General features: G+C 50.6%; 1 protein-coding gene across 1 annotated transcript; it reads right to left on the bottom strand.

The window, feature by feature from the left end:
* Window positions 1–2,843: 2,843 nt before the first annotated feature.
* Window positions 2,844–3,998, bottom strand: LOC148539080 (52 kDa repressor of the inhibitor of the protein kinase-like). The gene has a single exon (XM_088451925.1). The coding sequence runs from the start codon at window positions 3,996–3,998 to the stop codon at window positions 2,844–2,846; it is 1,155 nt and encodes a 384-aa protein (XP_088308051.1).
* Between the last annotated feature and the right edge of the window lie 16,755 nt (window positions 3,999–20,753).

Below are 20,753 nucleotides of genomic sequence, written 5' to 3' on the forward strand. Positions count from 1 at the left end.
CTGCTGATTTTTCCGACAAGGGTCAATGGTTATCCCTGTCTGAACTACAACAGAAAACCCCACCCCAGATACTTAGCCCTTTTTAATTCCTTCAATTCACCATTTTTTGTACTCTCTACCCTCACTCTCTGTTCTGAGCCCTTATACCTTTTGTGAGTCTGTGTAAACATTACCCTTTGTCCAAGGGCTTGTTCTCCCAGTTTTATGCTCTTTCTAGACATCACCCTCTCCCCTTTGAGGCCCCATGAAATTGCTTGGGAGCGAGACCTTGGACCTCCTCCAGATGATGAGGCCTGGGATGACATGAGACTGGGGATAGCCAAAAGCTCTATCGCAACCAAAATAAAAGAGACTGCATATGAAATTTATTATCGCTGGTATTATACTCCCAAGAGGCTTCTTAAAATGTTCCCGTCCTTCTCACCCAATTGTTGGTGGTGTTGTGGCTGCAGGGATACTATGAACTATATATGGTGGACCTGTCCGAATATTGCCCCCTTCTGGGACTGTTCATGGCCTTCTGAATTCCCTCCCTCCTGGAGGTTCCAGTACCAAAGCATCCCTGGATATTTTTGTTGTGCTACCCCAAGACCACAGCAAAATTTCCCAGGAAAATTAGCTGCACACATTTTGGCGGCGGCTAAATCCTTGATTGTTTTAAATTGGAAAAGACCTCTCCCCCGCTTCTCTGGGCACTGACCAAGATTTGGCATATTGCAGCCATGGATGAGATAACATATAAACTTCATGATCGACATGTTTTTACCCAAGTTTGGGCTCCCTGGCTGCTCCCCTTTCTCTTGAGTGAAATGATCAACTTTTTAGTTAGTGTAGGCACCCCAAATTGAATTACAGTATTTTAAAATTGAATAATAATTGTGGGGTTTTTTTTATAATTTTTTTACAATTTTTAAAAAGTGCCATCAAAGTACCCCTTTTGTTCCTACCTTGTTACCCCCGATAATAAGACACTGTCTTATTTTTTATTTTTTTGTCAAAAAAACTCCATAGGGCTTATTTTTGGGGTAGGGCTTATTTTAATTAACATTGACAGCATCATGCCCTCAGTCCTGCTTATATCCCCATCATGCCCTCAGTCCTGCTTTTATTCCCCCTGCTTTTATCCCCATCATGCCCTCGGTCCTGCTTTTATCCCCATCATGGCCTCAGTACTGCTTTTATTCCCCCTGCTTTTATCCCCATCATGGCCTCAGTACTGCTTTTATCCCCATCATGGCCTCAGTACTGCTTTTATCCCCATCATGCCCTCAGTACTGCTTTACAATTCTTTACTTATCATTATCTTTTTTCCTCTTTTTTTGTTAGGGCTTATTTTCTAGGTAGGGCTTATTTTGGACCGTTTTTCAAAAGTAAGGGTAGTGCTTATTTACGGGGTAGGTCTTATTATCAGGGAAACACGGTATCCGCTGCAAGTACCGCGTATAGGCATTTTGAATTATACTGGAGAATTCTCAGGTGCGCACATTCATGTGATGTTGTTAAGTTTCAAGAAACAAATTTGCTACTCGCAATTCGCACCTAACTGGTTTGACCCCAAAGAGTTAAAAAAACAAACAAACAACAGAGACTCTCCTTATTACCCTAAACAAAGTGGTCACTCAGTGACAATCTATTGTGGTAGCTGAAGGACTGTAATGTAAAACCCGCGAGGTAACTACTGCCTACTCATACCGCCCCCCCCCCACACACAAATATACAACCAACCAAACCTCAGCACATAATAACAATCAGCAGCAGGTCCAGCTGACATTGTCCAGGAAATGACAGTCCCATGTTTACTACATACATGCCAATGTACAGTATAGACAGTAGTACAGTCCCAGCATTTATCCCTATACTGTGGTGACATTATGATCACTTCTCTGCTTTGTGCAATAAATTATGCTATTTATGGTCCCAGAATCTAGATCAGGGTGTCCAAATGGCGGCTCGGTGGGTGGATGCTGCACGCTCAATTTTTGTGATCTTTTCTAGTTTCACCTCCCAAAGATCCCATTGTGCATCAACATTTGCAACATAGTAATCGCCCTGTGAGCACCTATATCTAATTATTTATTTATACAGATATCTGTGCTACAGTATATGTCAAATGAGGACATGGACAGCTATGTAGACACCTACAACTGCTGTGACTCTGATTATCTACATTCTAGTTGAAGCTAAGCTACAAAATTAGAACATTTACTACAAGGATCTACATAAGAGATATCCATCTGTACAGGTAGATGTGATAAATGGAGATTTTATTATCTGTTCTACAATCTCAGTTTCTTGTCACATCATGCCACATCACTGGGATGCCACATCACTGGGGTTTTGTAGATTCGGTCAGGACCAATGGGGCTCGAGTAAACGAAGCTACTGTAAATTGTCTGACTATGCTTCTCCTTCTCCTGCTGACCACTGATATAGGCAGAGACTGTTATGCAGTAAGGGCAGATGCAGGCTATCAGGATAACCCGAAGTAGCAATAGTGTATCGGTAAATCTGGAACAGACTGTAAATACATTGGAGTAGGATGCCGGTAGCATCATTGCAGTGGCAAACGCAGGATTTTGAAAGGAGGGTTTCCAAATAATTGGTTACAGATCCAAAGACAAAAACATCTAACCAGATTAAGCCTGCAACATACACTTTATTGTGTACTTGAAGTGTTTTAATATAAATAACAATAAATAATATAAATAACAAGGCATCTGGGCATAAAGCTTGCTTATGCACAATGTGTAACAGTATGTACAAACAAAATTTAAACTACCAGTGCAATTTCAACATTTGAACTAAATGTAAAGTAATTTAACAGTACTATAAATGTCAATATGTCACAGTTCCATTCTATGGTTATGGAGGACAATAAACTCTACCAGGACATGATCTACGGCAGGAGGGGTTTTATTATGTATATGGAGCAAAACCAAACCATTCAGACGGCTTTGCCCCATAGTGCTGCGCAGATGGCTTTTTAGAAGCTTTAGAGAACTAAAGCTGCGCTCTGCTTCACAGGTAGTGACTGGAAGCACACATAATATCTGAAGTAGGGTGTTTATATTGGGGTATGCCAGCCTACTAGCATGGCATAGAGATTCAAAAGGTGTGGAAGGGAGAATGGCTCTATCCTGAGATTTCCAATGATTTTTCCATAGCATCAGCTCAGCATGGAATGTTCTTGGAGAAGGAAGATCATCCTCATACATATTAGTGAAATTAGTTATCATTTGGCTCTGATCTGCACGGTCTGTAACAATTACAGATGGATTGATGGTCAGTGCTGTCATGGCTTTTATCTGATGATCAGAGAAGCGAACATCAAGCTCTGTAATAAGGTGATCAAGATACGGGACAGTAATGACACGCCTGTAATAGATTTCAGGATTTTCTGCTGGCATATTGCTTCTATGGGTTTGATGACCACAGGTACGTGGGAGACTAGGTGTAACTCCTAACATTAGTCCTAGATCACTGGCTTTCTTAAAGAGCATGGCATGCTCATTTTCAATATCCTGTCTGATTCCTGCCATTGTAACTTTTAGAGCCTCAACTGCAGAACAGGCCTTCACAATGTCATTTGCTTTAGCTTGTAGTAAGACAGTACTACCTTTAACAAATGACATACAGTGCTGTACTACTACTAAAGTAATGATGTGGTCAAAAGTAGTGAAAGTAAGGTGCAGAGATTTGGCATCTACCACACTAACTTTGCTCCAGGATGCTGGATTTTCTGATGCTGGATTATAAATGTCCACAAAACATTTCACTATTGCAGGATACAAGTCAAGGAAGGTCTCCAGTGCATGATGCCGTTCTATCCAACGGGTCCTGCCAAGAGACTTCAACCTTTTTCTTGTAGCTTCTGGGCACTCACTAGAAATAGCAGCCTCAAGAGCAGTTTGGCGTTTTGGGTGAGAGTCAAAAAAAGTGTGTACTCGATCCACAGCACCAAACATATTCCTCACCATGGGAATATTAGAAGCTGCCATGATGGCTAGGTTTAAAACATGGGAGCAGCAATGGGTATAGACCGCCTTTGGGTACTGCCGAGATATAATTGCAGTAGCACCTTTCACCTTCCCTGCCATTGACCCTGCACCGTCATATCCCTGACCACGAAGTTTGTTCAAAGAAAGTCGGCCATATTAATGCCTGTGAGGATTTGTTGTACAATATATTGCCCAGTGACCCCCTCGTTGCATTCTATAAATCTTAGGAACTCCTCTCTAACTAAACCGGCTCCATCGTGCGCATGCCCAGTGGGCAAACATCGACACAATTGCAAGCGCTCAGCGTTTGCGACCGGGTCTGAATCAGGCCCTCTGTGCCTAGTGATACAGTATTCATATGGGTTAAACTCACTTGGTGCTTATTTAATGCGCTAACCATTTTTGTCCAGTTAGAAAATGGCACAGACACAAAGTTTTCTGCTGCACTACTTGGCAGAGAGAAAAGAGTACAGAAGAAGCAAAGTCCAGCATCAAGGGATTTGGAATATGCCAGCCATTTGAATTGTGACAGATAGTCATGTTGGAACTTGCGTTGCTTTCCATAGATCAGCTTCTTTGGAAATTCAAAATCTTTTGGGGGTTTATTAAAATTCTCTAGAACACAGGTTCTCAAACTCGGTCCTCAGGACCCCAAACAGTGCATGTTTTGCAGGTCTCCTCACATAATTACTAGTTACAGTTGTTGCACCTGTAGATCTTTTAAAATGTGTCAGTGAGTAATGAATACACCTGTGCACCTGCTGGGTGACCTGCAAAAAGTGACCTGTGTGCAATAAATTAACTACAAGGCCCGGTGTGACGGAGGATCATGGGACTTGTAGTTTATTTTGTCTAGGGATCCGGTCACACCGGAGCCTTGATGATTGGACACTGGGGGTATTTAAGGAAGATTTTGGGAGGGGGACCACATATCTTGGATTACACCTTGAAAAAGACCTGATTTGGGGGTCGAAACGCGTTGCTGGTACGGGGACACCAGGAGTTACTGAAGGACATACCAATAACTGGAAGCAGGGGCACTCGTGCAGCGTCCGGAACTACACGGTGATATTACACCAAACTGCTTTCTAAGAACTGTCCGTTGCCAGTTCTTTGCCACAGCTGGTAATTGTTTGCTTTTCAGCTACCTGGGGATACCCCTATGATCATTTGTGTTTGTTGTTTTATTTGGATGTTTGGTATTAAACTGTGCTTCACTATACTTCCTCTTTTATTTGTTTCTGAGACCGCTGTGTCCATTGATGAGGAAAGTCCTTCTGACACGTCATTTACAGTAAGGATCATTGTATAAGGATGCCTAAATATTGTGCATATAAACAAAATCTAAATCAATTATAAAAAATATATGATTGTACCATTGTATTTTCTTTAATTTTTTTTCTGTAATGTCTAATAAAAAGAAAATGTTGTACTAGTTGAATAAATAATTTTAATGTACAATCTTTGCCCCCCTGAAGTTTATTTAAATATATCACAGCACAACACAAAATGTTATTTTAGCATATGAATAATCTGATCTGCCAAGTCCCTCCAATAAGAACGTACACAGCTTTACACCCCGTGGTTGCAGCTCTATGTCACTAGGATGCCTAATGTTTTTTTACAACCCCTATGTATTGCCTTTGCTTCATTCTTTCCTTACATATATGCTGGTTTCTCTGAAATGAGGGACCTCTGAAGAAATTGAGCCTCCCTAGGCAGACAGTGAGTGGCTCTCTGTCTGTGGGACTTCTGTGCAGGGTCTCGGTAGAGGTGGAACTAGGTCCACCTACCATTAGAGGTGACAGAACTAAGTTCCACCCTGTTCCAGCCCACTTTATTCGCTGGTCACATGGTTGGGTTTAACGTCAAACTTTAAAAGGATTGCGGTGTTATGTGCGTTTAGCACAGTCAGCAAAACACATACAGTATTTATCTGGTATACATTTGATATTTCGTAATGTAATGGAGATAAGGAATATTCGATGCAACACAAAGATGATGTGATAATAAATATTAACAAACTTTAAATTTTGCAATGTCTAGACCTAATGTACAGGGCACTGTCGGACCGGCACTCCAATAAACGTGTCCTGTTGCCTGTGTGCCTTTGCAAGAAAATTGAATATACTGGTGGATGTGTTCTCCCTCCGGGGGTAAGAGCACTGCATGGCACTACAGGTCTTGTGAAGACAGATTTAATGTCACAACGTTTCGAGGTGCGTAACCTCGTCCTCAGGTGAGATATACAAACAGTGAAATACAAATAATTCCTACCTTATATCCCTTTCCGCCATGTGTAGATTGCTCCAACTCACCGACCAGGTTCCGGACTCCAGCATGCTCCCGACAGGCGGCGTCTAGTTATGACGTCACTCAATCAAGGAAAGGATGTTGCCAAGCAACAGAGGTGCTCGATGCCGGAACCCAGTGGCTGTGAGATAAATATTAAAAACAAGTTTAAAACCAATGTATTCCTAATAGTTAAGCCCAAAGTAACATAACATCAATTATTGCAAGTAATTACACTATACGTCTCTAAAGTCTATAGTCACTATAAATTCTAATTAGGCTAAACAGGGAATACCAGAAAAAATGGCATATGTATAAAAAGACACAAAAGGAAAAATCAAACTGTAATGTAACTGAAAACGATCACTGATTATAGTAGTGTTCCAGGAGATACGTTCATTAAGCCCTCTAGGGGCAACTGTGTCCCGTTTATAAATCCAAGACACCTCTCTCTTCAGAAGTGCTTTTGAACGATCACCTCCCCTGATGGATTCCGGGATGTGGTCTATAATTTTGTATCTTAGTTGATGGCCGTGTTATTTGAAATGCACTGCTACTGGCTGCTCCATGGGTGTGCCTGCTAGTGCTGCCTTTATGGCAGACCTGTGGAGTGCCATCTTCTCTTTGAATTTCCGGGTAGTCATACGTGGGTATGACTACCCGTAAATTCAAAGAGAGGATGGCACTCCATAGGTCTGCCATAAAGGCAGCACTCGATGGTGGAAAACATTGGACCGCCACCATTAAATGGTAAAAACACTACTATCGAAAAAAAACCATTGATGGTTAGTAACCATCAGATTCCGATGTCCATCCCTACGCTATACCTACAGGCAGACTCCGGCCACCACTCCTCCACTGTGAAGTACTCCCTTTCCAGTGTGAGGTTCCCACTCAGCCACATGCCCTTGGTGAACAGGAGGCACCTCCCATGGAAGTAAGCACTGTTCTTGGACAGGGGTGCCACGGCAAGGAAGCGGTACAGGAAGCCTAGGAAATACAGGACACATTGTGCAAAAAGAACATTACTCATCGTCATGTTTGGTAGCTGTGGAGGGGTGCGCATGGAGTCTGCGGAAATATGCACAGGGGCCCCAGCCCCGGGGATATGCTGCTTCCTTACGGTAGCTGCAATACAAATCTCTCATCCATGATCTTCCTTCCCTTCCCAGCACATCCCAGTGGCCGAGCCTCAGCCAGCTGCAGAGCAGCAACAGTGGGGGTTGTGCGTCTATTGCGCAGTTTCAGAACTTTACTCATATATATTTAGTGACACTGGTGAGAGGCAGGGGGTTGTGGTGAGATGCAAAGGCATATGGTGAGATGCAGGAGGCTGTGCTAAGAAGCAGGAGTGAGAAGCAGGGGCCTGTGGTGAGATGCCACAAGGGGCTGTGGTGAAATAGAGGATGCTCTGGTGAAATGCAGAGGGCAGTAGTGAGAAGCAGTAGGCTGTTGTGAAATGCAGGGGACAGGAGTAAGAAGCAGGAGCGAATGTGAGATGCAGGGGGCTGTGGTGACATGGCGTAGGCTGTTGTGAGATGTAGGGGGCTGTGGTGAGAGGCAGGGGACTGTGGTTACATGGCGTAGGCTGTTGTGAGATGCAGTGGGCTGTGGTGAGAGGCATGGGGACTGTGGTGACATGGCGTAGGTTGTTATAAGATGTAGGGGGCTGTGGTGAGAGGCAGGGGACTGTGGTGACATGGTGTAGGTTATGAGATGCAGGGGGCTGTGGTGACATGGTGTAGGTTGTTATGAAATGTAGGGGGCTGTGGTGAGAGGCAGGGGACTGTGGTGACATGGTGTAGATTATGAGATGCGGGGGCTTTGGTGAGAGGCAGGGGACTGTGGTGACATGGTGTAGGTTATGAGATGCGGGGAGCTGTGGTGAGAGGCAGGGGACTGTGGTGACATGGTGTAGGTTATGAGATGCGGGGGGCTGTGGTGAGAGGCAGGGGACTGTGTTGACATGGTGTAAGTTATGAGATGCAGGGGACTGTGGTGACATGATGTAGGTTATGAGATGCAGGGGACTGTGGTGACATGGTGTAGGTTATGAGATGCATGGGGCTGTGGTGACATGGTGTAGGTTATGAAATGCATGGGGCTGTGGTGACATGGTGTAGGTTATGAGATGCAAGGGGCTGTGGTGACATGGTGTAGGTTATGAGATGCAGGGGGCTGTGGTAACATGGTGTAGGTTATGAGATGCAGGGGACTGTGGTGAGAGGCAGGGGACTGTGGTGACATGGTGTAGGTTATGAGATGTGGGGGGCTGTGGTGAGAGGAAGGGGACTGTGGTGACATGGTGTAGGTTATGAAATGCGGGGGGCTGTGGTGAGAGGCAGGGGACTGTGGTGACCTGGTGAAGGTTATGAGATGCAGGGGACTGTGGTGACATGGTGTAGGTTATGAGATGCAGGGGACTGTGGTGACATGGTGTAGGTTATGAGATGCAGGGGACTGTGGTGAGAGGCAGGGGACTGTGGTGACATGGTGTAGGTTATGAGAGGCAGGGGACTGTGGTGACATGGTGTAGGTTATGAGATGCAGGGGACTGTGGTGAGAGGCAGGGGGCTGTGGTGACATGGTGTAGGTTATGAGATGCAGGGGGCTGTTGTGAGAGGCAGGGGGCTGTGGTGACATGGTGTAGGTTATGAGATGCAGGGGACTGTGGTGACATGGTGTAGGTTATGAGATGCATGGGACTGTGGTGACATGGTGTAGGTTATGAGATGCAGGGGGCTGTGGTGACATGGCGTAGGCTGTTGTGAGATGCAGTGGGCTGTGGTGAGAGGCATGGGGACTGTGGTGACATGGCGTAGGTTATGAGATGTAGGGGGCTGTGGTGAGAGGCAGGGGACTGTGGTGACATGGTGTAGGTTATGAGATGCAGGGGGCTGTGGTGACATGGTGTAGGTTGTTATGAGATGTAGGGGGCTGTGGTGAGAGGCAGGGGACTGTGGTGACATGGTGTAGGTTATGAGATGCGGGGGGCTTTGGTGAGAGGCAGGGGACTGTGGTGACATGGTGTAGGTTATGAGATTCGGGGGGCTGTGGTGAGAGGCAGGGGACTGTGGTGACATGGTGTAGGTTATGAGATGCGGGGGGCTGTGGTGAGAGGCAGGGGACTGTGTCGACATGGTGTAGGTTATGAGATGCATGGGGACTGTGGTGACATGATGTAGGTTATGAGATGCAGGGGACTGTGGTGACATGGTGTAGGTTATGAGATGCATGGGGCTGTGGTGACATGGTGTAGGTTATGAGATGCAGGGGGCTGTGGTGACATGGTGTAGGTTATGAGATGCAGGGGGCTCTGGTGACATGGTGTAGGTTATGAGATGCAGGGGGCTGTGGTGAGAGGCAGGGGGCTGTGGTGACATGGTGTAGGTTATGAGACGCAGGGGACTGTGGTGAGAGGCAGGGGGCTGTGGTGACATGGTGTAGGTTATGAGATGCAGGGGACTGTGGTGAGAGGCAGGGGACTGTGGTGACATGGTGTAGGTTATGAGATGCGGGGGGCTGTGGTGAGAGGCAGGGGACAGTGGTGACATGGTGTAGGTTATGAGATGCGGGGGGCTGTGGTGAGAGGCAGGGGACTGTGGTGACATGGTGTAGGTTATGAGATGCAGGGGACTGTGGTGACATGGTGTAGGTTATGAGATGCAGGGGACTGTGGTGACATGGTGTAGGTTATGAGATGCAGGGGACTGTGGTGAGAGGCAGGGGACTGTGGTGACATGGTGTAGGTTATGAGAGGCAGGGGGCTGTGGTGACATGGTGTAGGTTATGAGAGGCAGGGGGCTGTGGTGACATGGTGTAGGTTATGAGATGCAGGGGACTGTGGTGACATGGTGTAGGTTATGAGATGCAGGGGGCTGTGGTAACATGGTGTAGGTTGTTATGAAATGTAGGGGGCTGTGGTGAGAGGCAGGGGACTGTGGTGACATGGTGAAGGTTATGAGATGCAGGGGGCTGTGGTGACATGGTGTAGGTTATGAGATGCAGGGGGCTGTGGTGACAAGGTGTAGGTTATGAGATGCAGGGGGCTGTGGTGACATGGTGTAGGTTATGAGATGTAGGGGGCTGTGGTGACATGGTGTAGGTTATGAGATGCAGGGGGCTGTGGTGAGAGGCAGGGGGCTGTGGTAACATGGTGTAGGTTATGAGATGCAGGGGACTGTGGTGAGAGGCAGGGGACTGAGGTGACATGGTGTAGGTTATGAGATGCGGGGGGCTGTGGTGAGAGGCAGGCGACTGTGGTGACATGGTGTAGGTTATGAAATGCGGGGGGCTGTGGTGAGAGGCAGGGGACTGTGGTGACATGGTGTAGGTTATGAGATGCAGGGGACTGTGGTGACATGGTGTAGGTTATGAGATGCAGGGGACTGTGGTGAGAGGCAGGGGGCTGTGGTGACATGGTGTAGGTTATGAGATGCAGGGGACTGTGGTGAGAGGCAGGGGGCTGTGGTGACATGGTGTAGGTTATGAGATGCAGGGGACTGTGGTGACATGGTGTAGGTTATGAGATGCAGGGGACTGTGGTGACATGGTGTAGGTTATGAGATGCAGGGGACTGTGGTGACATGGCGTAGGCTGTTGTGAGATGCAGTGGGCTGTGGTGAGAGGCATGGGGACTGTGGTGACATGGCGTAGGTTGTTATGAGATGTAGGGGGCTGTGGTGAGAGGCAGGGGACTGTGGTGACATGGTGTAGGTTATGAGATGCAGGGGGCTGTGGTGACATGGTGTAGGTTGTTGTGAGATGCAGTGGGCTGTGGTGAGAGGCATGGGGACTGTGGTGACATGGCGTAGGTTATGAGATGTAGGGGGCTGTGGTGAGAGGCAGGGGACTGTGGTGACATGGTGTAGGTTATGAGATGCAGGGGGCTGTGGTGACATGGTGTAGGTTGTTATGAGATGTAGGGGGCTGTGGTGAGAGGCAGGGGACTGTGGTGACATGGTGTAGGTTATGAGATGCGGGGGGCTTTGGTGAGAGGCAGGGGACTGTGGTGACATGGTGTAGGTTATGAGATTCGGGGGGCTGTGGTGAGAGGCAGGGGACTGTGGTGACATGGTGTAGGTTATGAGATGCGGGGGGCTGTGGTGAGAGGCAGGGGACTGTGTCGACATGGTGTAGGTTATGAGATGCATGGGGACTGTGGTGACATGATGTAGGTTATGAGATGCAGGGGACTGTGGTGACATGGTGTAGGTTATGAGATGCATGGGGCTGTGGTGACATGGTGTAGGTTATGAGATGCAGAGGGCTGTGGTGACATGGTGTAGGTTATGAGATGCAGGGGGCTCTGGTGACATGGTGTAGGTTATGAGATGCAGGGGGCTGTGGTGAGAGGCAGGGGGCTGTGGTGACATGGTGTAGGTTATGAGACGCAGGGGACTGTGGTGAGAGGCAGGGGGCTGTGGTGACATGGTGTAGGTTATGAGATGCAGGGGACTGTGGTGAGAGGCAGGGGACTGTGGTGACATGGTGTAGGTTATGAGATGCGGGGGGCTGTGGTGAGAGGCAGGGGACAGTGGTGACATGGTGTAGGTTATGAGATGCGGGGGGCTGTGGTGAGAGGCAGGGGACTGTGGTGACATGGTGTAGGTTATGAGATGCAGGGGACTGTGGTGACATGGTGTAGGTTATGAGATGCAGGGGACTGTGGTGACATGGTGTAGGTTATGAGATGCAGGGGACTGTGGTGAGAGGCAGGGGACTGTGGTGACATGGTGTAGGTTATGAGAGGCAGGGGGCTGTGGTGACATGGTGTAGGTTATGAGAGGCAGGGGGCTGTGGTGACATGGTGTAGGTTATGAGATGCAGGGGACTGTGGTGACATGGTGTAGGTTATGAGATGCAGGGGGCTGTGGTAACATGGTGTAGGTTGTTATGAAATGTAGGGGGCTGTGGTGAGAGGCAGGGGACTGTGGTGACATGGTGAAGGTTATGAGATGCAGGGGGCTGTGGTGACATGGTGTAGGTTATGAGATGCAGGGGGCTGTGGTGACAAGGTGTAGGTTATGAGATGCAGGGGGCTGTGGTGACATGGTGTAGGTTATGAGATGCAGGGGGCTGTGGTGACATGGTGTAGGTTATGAGATGCAGGGGGCTGTGGTGAGAGGCAGGGGGCTGTGGTAACATGGTGTAGGTTATGAGATGCAGGGGACTGTGGTGAGAGGCAGGGGACTGAGGTGACATGGTGTAGGTTATGAGATGCGGGGGGCTGTGGTGAGAGGCAGGCGACTGTGGTGACATGGTGTAGGTTATGAAATGCGGGGGGCTGTGGTGAGAGGCAGGGGACTGTGGTGACATGGTGTAGGTTATGAGATGCAGGGGACTGTGGTGACATGGTGTAGGTTATGAGATGCAGGGGACTGTGGTGAGAGGCAGGGGGCTGTGGTGACATGGTGTAGGTTATGAGATGCAGGGGACTGTGGTGAGAGGCAGGGGGCTGTGGTGACATGGTGTAGGTTATGAGATGCAGGGGACTGTGGTGACATGGTGTAGGTTATGAGATGCAGGGGACTGTGGTGACATGGTGTAGGTTATGAGATGCAGGGGACTGTGGTGACATGGCGTAGGCTGTTGTGAGATGCAGTGGGCTGTGGTGAGAGGCATGGGGACTGTGGTGACATGGCGTAGGTTGTTATGAGATGTAGGGGGCTGTGGTGAGAGGCAGGGGACTGTGGTGACATGGTGTAGGTTATGAGATGCAGGGGGCTGTGGTGACATGGTGTAGGTTGTTATGAGATGTAGGGGGCTGTGGTGAGAGGCAGGGGACTGTGGTGACATGGTGTAGGTTATGAGATGCAGGGGGCTTTCGTGAGAGGCAGGGGACTGTGGTGACATGATGTAGGTTATGAGATGCGGGGGGCTGTGGTGAGAGGCAGGGGACAGTGGTGACATGGTGTAGGTTATGAGATGCGGGGGGCTGTGGTGAGAGGCAGGGGACTGTGGTGACATGGTGTAGGTTATGAGATGCAGGGGACTGTGGTGACATGGTGTAGGTTATGAGATGCAGGGGACTGTGGTGACATGGTGTAGGTTATGAGATGCAGGGGACTGTGGTGAGAGGCAGGGGACTGTGGTGACATGGTGTAGGTTATGAGAGGCAGGGGGCTGTGGTGACATGGTGTAGGTTATGAGAGGCAGGGGGCTGTGGTGACATGGTGTAGGTTATGAGATGCAGGGGACTGTGGTGACATGGTGTAGGTTATGAGATGCAGGGGGCTGTGGTAACATGGTGTAGGTTGTTATGAAATGTAGGGGGCTGTGGTGAGAGGCAGGGGACTGTGGTGACATGGTGAAGGTTATGAGATGCAGGGGGCTGTGGTGACATGGTGTAGGTTATGAGATGCAGGGGGCTGTGGTGACAAGGTGTAGGTTATGAGATGCAGGGGGCTGTGGTGACATGGTGTAGGTTATGAGATGCAGGGGGCTGTGGTGACATGGTGTAGGTTATGAGATGCAGGGGGCTGTGGTGAGAGGCAGGGGGCTGTGGTAACATGGTGTAGGTTATGAGATGCAGGGGACTGTGGTGAGAGGCAGGGGACTGAGGTGACATGGTGTAGGTTATGAGATGCGGGGGGCTGTGGTGAGAGGCAGGCGACTGTGGTGACATGGTGTAGGTTATGAAATGCGGGGGGCTGTGGTGAGAGGCAGGGGACTGTGGTGACATGGTGTAGGTTATGAGATGCAGGGGACTGTGGTGACATGGTGTAGGTTATGAGATGCAGGGGACTGTGGTGAGAGGCAGGGGGCTGTGGTGACATGGTGTAGGTTATGAGATGCAGGGGACTGTGGTGAGAGGCAGGGGGCTGTGGTGACATGGTGTAGGTTATGAGATGCAGGGGACTGTGGTGACATGGTGTAGGTTATGAGATGCAGGGGACTGTGGTGACATGGTGTAGGTTATGAGATGCAGGGGACTGTGGTGACATGGCGTAGGCTGTTGTGAGATGCAGTGGGCTGTGGTGAGAGGCATGGGGACTGTGGTGACATGGCGTAGGTTGTTATGAGATGTAGGGGGCTGTGGTGAGAGGCAGGGGACTGTGGTGACATGGTGTAGGTTATGAGATGCAGGGGGCTGTGGTGACATGGTGTAGGTTGTTATGAGATGTAGGGGGCTGTGGTGAGAGGCAGGGGACTGTGGTGACATGGTGTAGGTTATGAGATGCAGGGGACTTTCGTGAGAGGCAGGGGACTGTGGTGACATGATGTAGGTTATGAGATGCGGGGGGCTGTGGTGAGAGGCAGGGGACTGTGGTGACATGGTGTAGGTTATGAGATGCGGGGGGCTGTGGTGAGAGGCAGGGGACTGTGGTGACATGGTGTAGGTTATGAGATGCATGGGGCTGTGGTGACATGGTGTAGGTTATGAGATGCAGGGGGCTGTGGTGACATGGTGTAGGTTATGAGATGCAGGGGTCTGTGGTGAGAGGCAGGGGGCTGTGGTGACATGGTGTAGGTAATGAGATGCAGGGGACTGTGGTGACATGGCGTAGGCTGTTGTGAGATGCAGTGGGCTGTGGTGAGAGGCATGGGGACTGTGGTGACATGGCATAGGTTGTTATGAGATGTAGGGGTCGGTGGTGAGAGGCAGGGGATGGTGGTGACATGGTGTAGGTTATGAGATGCAGGGGGCTGTGGTGACATGGTGTAGGTTGTTATGAGATGTAGGGGGCTGTGGTGAGAGGCAGGGGACTATGGTGACATGGTGTAGGTAATGAAATGCGGGGGGCTGTGGTGAGAGGCAGGGGACTGTGGTGACATGGTGTAGGTTATGAGATGCAGGGGACTGTGGTGACATGGTGTAGGTTATGAGATGCAGGGGACTGTGGTGACATGGTGTAGGTTATGAAATGCATGGGGCTGTGGTGACATGGTGTAGGTTATGAGATGCAAGGGGCTGTGGTGACATGGTGTAGGTTATGAGATGCAGGGGGCTGTGGTAACATGGTGTAGGTTATGAGATGCAGGGGACTGTGGTGAGAGGCAGGGGACTGTGGTGACATGGTGTAGGTTATGAGATGCGGGGGGCTGTGGTGAGAGGCAGGGGACTGTGGTGACATGGTGTAGGTTATGAAATGCGGGGGGCTGTGGTGAGAGGCAGGGGACTGTGGTGACCTGGTGTAGGTTATGAGATGCAGGGGACTGTGGTGACATGGTGTAGGTTATGAGATGCAGGGGACTGTGGTGACATGGTGTAGGTTATGAGATGCAGGGGACTGTGGTGAGAGGCAGGGGACTGTGGTGACATGGTGTAGGTTATGAGAGGCAGGGGACTGTGGTGACATGGTGTAGGTTATGAGATGCAGGGGACTGTGGTGAGAGGCAGGGGGCTGTGGTGACATGGTGTAGGTTATGAGATGCAGGGGACTGTTGTGAGAGGCAGGGGGCTGTGGTGACATGGTGTAGGTTATGAGATGCAGGGGACTGTGGTGACATGGTGTAGGTTATGAGATGCATGGGACTGTGGTGACATGGTGTAGGTTATGAGATGCAGGGGGCTGTGGTGACATGGCGTAGGCTGTTGTGAGATGCAGTGGGCTGTGGTGAGAGGCATGGGGACTGTGGTGACATGGTGTAGGTTATGAGATGTAGGGGGCTGTGGTGAGAGGCAGGGGACTGTGGTGACATGGTGTAGGTTATGAGATGCAGGGGGCTGTTGTGACATGGTGTAGGTTGTTATGAGATGTAGGGGGCTGTGGTGAGAGGCAGGGGACTGTGGTGACATGGTGTAGGTTATGAGATGCAGGGGACTTTCGTGAGAGGCAGGGGACTGTGGTGACATGATGTAGGTTATGAGATGCGGGGGGCTGTGGTGAGAGGCAGGGGACTGTGGTGACATGGTGTAGGTTATGAGATGCGGGGGGCTGTGGTGAGAGGCAGGGGACTGTGGTGACATGGTGTAGGTTATGAGATGCATGGGGCTGTGGTGACATGGTGTAGGTTATGAGATGCAGGGGGCTGTGGTGACATGGTGTAGGTTATGAGATGCAGGGGTCTGTGGTGAGAGGCAGGGGGCTGTGGTGACATGGTGTAGGTAATGAGATGCAGGGGACTGTGGTGACATGGCGTAGGCTGTTGTGAGATGCAGTGGGCTGTGGTGAGAGGCATGGGGACTGTGGTGACATGGCATAGGTTGTTATGAGATGTAGGGGTCGGTGGTGAGAGGCAGGGGATGGTGGTGACATGGTGTAGGTTATGAGATGCAGGGGGCTGTGGTGACATGGTGTAGGTTGTTATGAGATGTAGGGGGCTGTGGTGAGAGGCAGGGGACTATGGTGACATGGTGTAGGTAATGAAATGCGGGGGGCTGTGGTGAGAGGCAGGGGACTGTGGTGACATGGTGTAGGTTATGAGATGCAGGGGACTGTGGTGACATGGTGTAGGTTATGAGATGCAGGGGACTGTGGTGACATGGTGTAGGTTATGAAATGCATGGGGCTGTGGTGACATGGTGTAGGTTATGAGATGCAAGGGGCTGTGGTGACATGGTGTAGGTTATGAGATGCAGGGGGCTGTGGTAACATGGTGTAGGTTATGAGATGCAGGGGACTGTGGTGAGAGGCAGGGGACTGTGGTGACATGGTGTAGGTTATGAGATGCGGGGGGCTGTGGTGAGAGGCAGGGGACTGTGGTGACATGGTGTAGGTTATGAAATGCGGGGGGCTGTGGTGAGAGGCAGGGGACTGTGGTGACCTGGTGTAGGTTATGAGATGCAGGGGACTGTGGTGACATGGTGTAGGTTATGAGATGCAGGGGACTGTGGTGACATGGTGTAGGTTATGAGATGCAGGGGACTGTGGTGAGAGGCAGGGGACTGTGGTGACATGGTGTAGGTTATGAGAGGCAGGGGACTGTGGTGACATGGTGTAGGTTATGAGATGCAGGGGACTGTGGTGAGAGGCAGGGGGCTGTGGTGACATGGTGTAGGTTATGAGATGCAGGGGACTGTTGTGAGAGGCAGGGGGCTGTGGTGACATGGTGTAGGTTATGAGATGCAGGGGACTGTGGTGACATGGTGTAGGTTATGAGATGCATGGGACTGTGGTGACATGGTGTAGGTTATGAGATGCAGGGGGCTGTGGTGACATGGCGTAGGCTGTTGTGAGATGCAGTGGGCTGTGGTGAGAGGCATGGGGACTGTGGTGACATGGTGTAGGTTATGAGATGTAGGGGGCTGTGGTGAGAGGCAGGGGACTGTGGTGACATGGTGTAGGTTATGAGATGCAGGGGGCTGTTGTGACATGGTGTAGGTTGTTATGAGATGTAGGGGGCTGTGGTGAGAGGCAGGGGACTGTGGTGACATGGTGTAGGTTATGAGATGCGGGGGGCTTTGGTGAGAGGCAGGGGACTGTGGTGACATGGTGTAGGTTATGAGATTCGGGGGGCTGTGGTGAGAGGCAGGGGACTGTGGTGACATGGTGTAGGTTATGAGATGCGGGGGGCTGTGGTGAGAGGCAGGGGACTGTGGTGACATGGTGTAGGTTATGAGATGCAGGGGGCTGTGGTGACATGGTGTAGGTTGTTATGAGATGTAGGGGGCTGTGGTGAGAGGCAGGGGACTGTGGTGACATGGTGTAGGTTATGAGATGCAGGGGGCTTTCGTGAGAGGCAGGGGACTGTGGTGACATGATGTAGGTTATGAGATGCGGGGGGCTGTGGTGAGAGGCAGGGGACTGTGGTGACATGGTGTAGGTTATGAGATGCGGGGGGCTGTGGTGAGAGGCAGGGGACTGTGGTGACATGGTGTAGGTTATGAGATGCATGGGGCTGTGGTGACATGGTGTAGGTTATGAGATGCAGGGGGCTGTGGTGACATGGTGTAGGTTATGAGATGCAGGGGTCTGTGGTGAGAGGCAGGGGGCTGTGGTGACATGGTGTAGGTAATGAGATGCAGGGGACTGTGGTGACATGGCGTAGGCTGTTGTGAGATGCAGTGGGCTGTGGTGAGAGGCATGGGGACTGTGGTGACATGGCATAGGTTGTTATGAGATGTAGGAAGCTGTGGTGAGAGGCAGGGGACGGTGGTGACATGGTGTAGGTTATGAGATGCAGGGGGTTGTGTTGACATGGTGTAGGTTGTTATGAGATGTAGGGGGCTGTGGTGAGAGGCAGGGGACTGTGGTGACATGGTGTAGGTAATGAAATGCGGGGGGCTGTGGTGAGAGGCAGGGGACTGTGGTGACATGGTGTAGGTTATGAGATGCAGGGGACTGTGGTGACATGGTGTAGGTTATGAGATGCAGGGGACTGTGGTGACATGGTGTAGGTTATGAAATGCATGGGGCTGTGGTGACATGGTGTAGGTTATGAGATGCAAGGGGCTGTGGTGACATGGTGTAGGTTATGAGATGCAGGGGGCTGTGGTAACATGGTGTAGGTTATGAGATGCAGGGGACTGTGGTGAGAGGCAGGGGACTGTGGTGACATGGTGTAGGTTATGAGATGCGGGGGGCTGTGGTGAGAGGCAGGGGACTGTGGTGACATGGTGTAGGTTATGAAATGCGGGGGGCTGTGGTGAGAGGCAGGGGACTGTGGTGACCTGGTGTAGGTTATGAGATGCAGGGGACTGTGGTGACATGGTGTAGGTTATGAGATGCAGGGGACTGTGGTGACATGGTGTAGGTTATGAGATGCAGGGGACTGTGGTGAGAGGCAGGGGACTGTGGTGACATGGTGTAGGTTATGAGAGGCAGGGGACTGTGGTGACATGGTGTAGGTTATGAGATGCAGGGGACTGTGGTGAGAGGCAGGGGGCTGTGGTGACATGGTGTAGGTTATGAGATGCAGGGGACTGTTGTGAGAGGCAGGGGGCTGTGGTGACATGGTGTAGGTTATGAGATGCAGGGGACTGTGGTGACATGGTGTAGGTTATGAGATGCATGGGACTGTGGTGACATGGTGTAGGTTATGAGATGCAGGGGGCTGTGGTGACATGGCGTAGGCTGTTGTGAGATGCAGTGGGCTGTGGTGAGAGGCATGGGGACTGTGGTGACATGGCGTACGTTATGAGATGTAGGGGGCTGTGGTGAGAGGCAGGGGACTGTGGTGACATGGTGTAGGTTATGAGATGCAGGGGGCTGTGGTGACATGGTGTAGGTTGTTATGAGATGTAGGGGGCTGTGGTGAGAGGCAGGGGACTGTGGTGACATGGTGTAGGTTATGAGATGCGGGGGGCTTTGGTGAGACGCAGGGGACTGTGGTGACATGGTGTAGGTTATGAGATTCGGGGGGCTGTGGTGAGAGGCAGGGGACTGTGGTGACATGGTGTAGGTTATGAGATGCGGGGGGCTGTGGTGAGAGGCAGGGGACTGTGTCGACATGGTGTAGGTTATGAGATGCATGGGGACTGTGGTGACATGATGTAGGTTATGAGATGCAGGGGACTGTGGTGACATGGTGTATGTTATGAGATGCATGGGGCTGTGGTGACATGGTGTAGGTTATGAGATGCAGGGGGCTGTGGTGACATGGTGTAGGTTATGAGATGCAGGGGGCTCTGGTGACATGGTGTAGGTTATGAGATGCAGGGGGCTGTGGTGAGAGGCAGGGGGCTGTGGTGACATGGTGTAGGTTATGAGACGCAGGGGACTGTGGTGAGAGGCAGGGGACTGTGGTGACATGGTGTAGGTTATGAGATGCGGGGGGCTGTGGTGAGAGGCAGGGGACTGTGGTGACATGGTGTAGGTTATGAGATGCGGGGGGCTGTGGTGAGAGGCAGGGGACTGTGGTGACATGGTGTAGGTTATGAGATGCAGGGGACTGTGGTGACATGGTGAAGGTTATGAGATGCAGGGGACTGTGGTGACATGGTGTAGGTTATGAGATGCAGGGGACTGTGGTGAGAGGCAGGGGACTGTGGTGACATGGTGTAGGTTATGAGAGGCAGGGGGCAGTGGTGACATGGTGTAGGTTCTGAGAGGCAGGGGGCTGTGGTGACATGGTGTAGGTTATGAGAGGCAGGGGACTGTGGTGACATGGTGTAGGTTATGAGAGGCAGGGGGCTGTGGTGACATGGTGTAGGTTGTTATGAAATGTAGGGGGCTGTGGTGAGAGGCAGGGGACTGTGGTGACATGGTGTAGGTTATGAGATGCAGGGGGCTGTGGTGACATGGTGTAGGTTAAGAGATGCAGGGGGCTGTGGTGACATGGTGTAGGTTATGAGATGCAGGGGGCTGTGGTGACATGGTGTAGGTTATGAGATGCAGGGGGCTGTGGTGACATGGTGTAGGTTATGAGATGAAGGGGGCTGTGGTGAGAGGCAGGGGGCTGTGGTAACATGGTGTAGGTTATGAGATGCAGGGGACTGTGGTGAGAGGCAGGGGACTGTGGTGACATGGTGTAGGTTATGAGATGCGGGGGGCTGTGGTGAGAGGCAGGGGACTGTGGTGACATGGTGTAGGTTATGAAATGCGGGGGGCTGTGGTGAGAGGTAGGGGACTGTGGTGA

Source organism: Taudactylus pleione, unplaced genomic scaffold (genome assembly GCF_031769625.1).
Source record: "Taudactylus pleione unplaced genomic scaffold, aTauple2 ptg000032l, whole genome shotgun sequence".
NCBI classification, from domain to species: domain Eukaryota; kingdom Metazoa; phylum Chordata; class Amphibia; order Anura; family Myobatrachidae; genus Taudactylus; species Taudactylus pleione.

What these genes read in the sequence shown, in the direction of transcription:
- LOC148539080 (XM_088451925.1), bottom strand. Translation starts at nt 3,998, where the DNA reads ATGGCAGCTTCTAATATTCCCATGGTGAGGAATATGTTTGGTGCTGTG.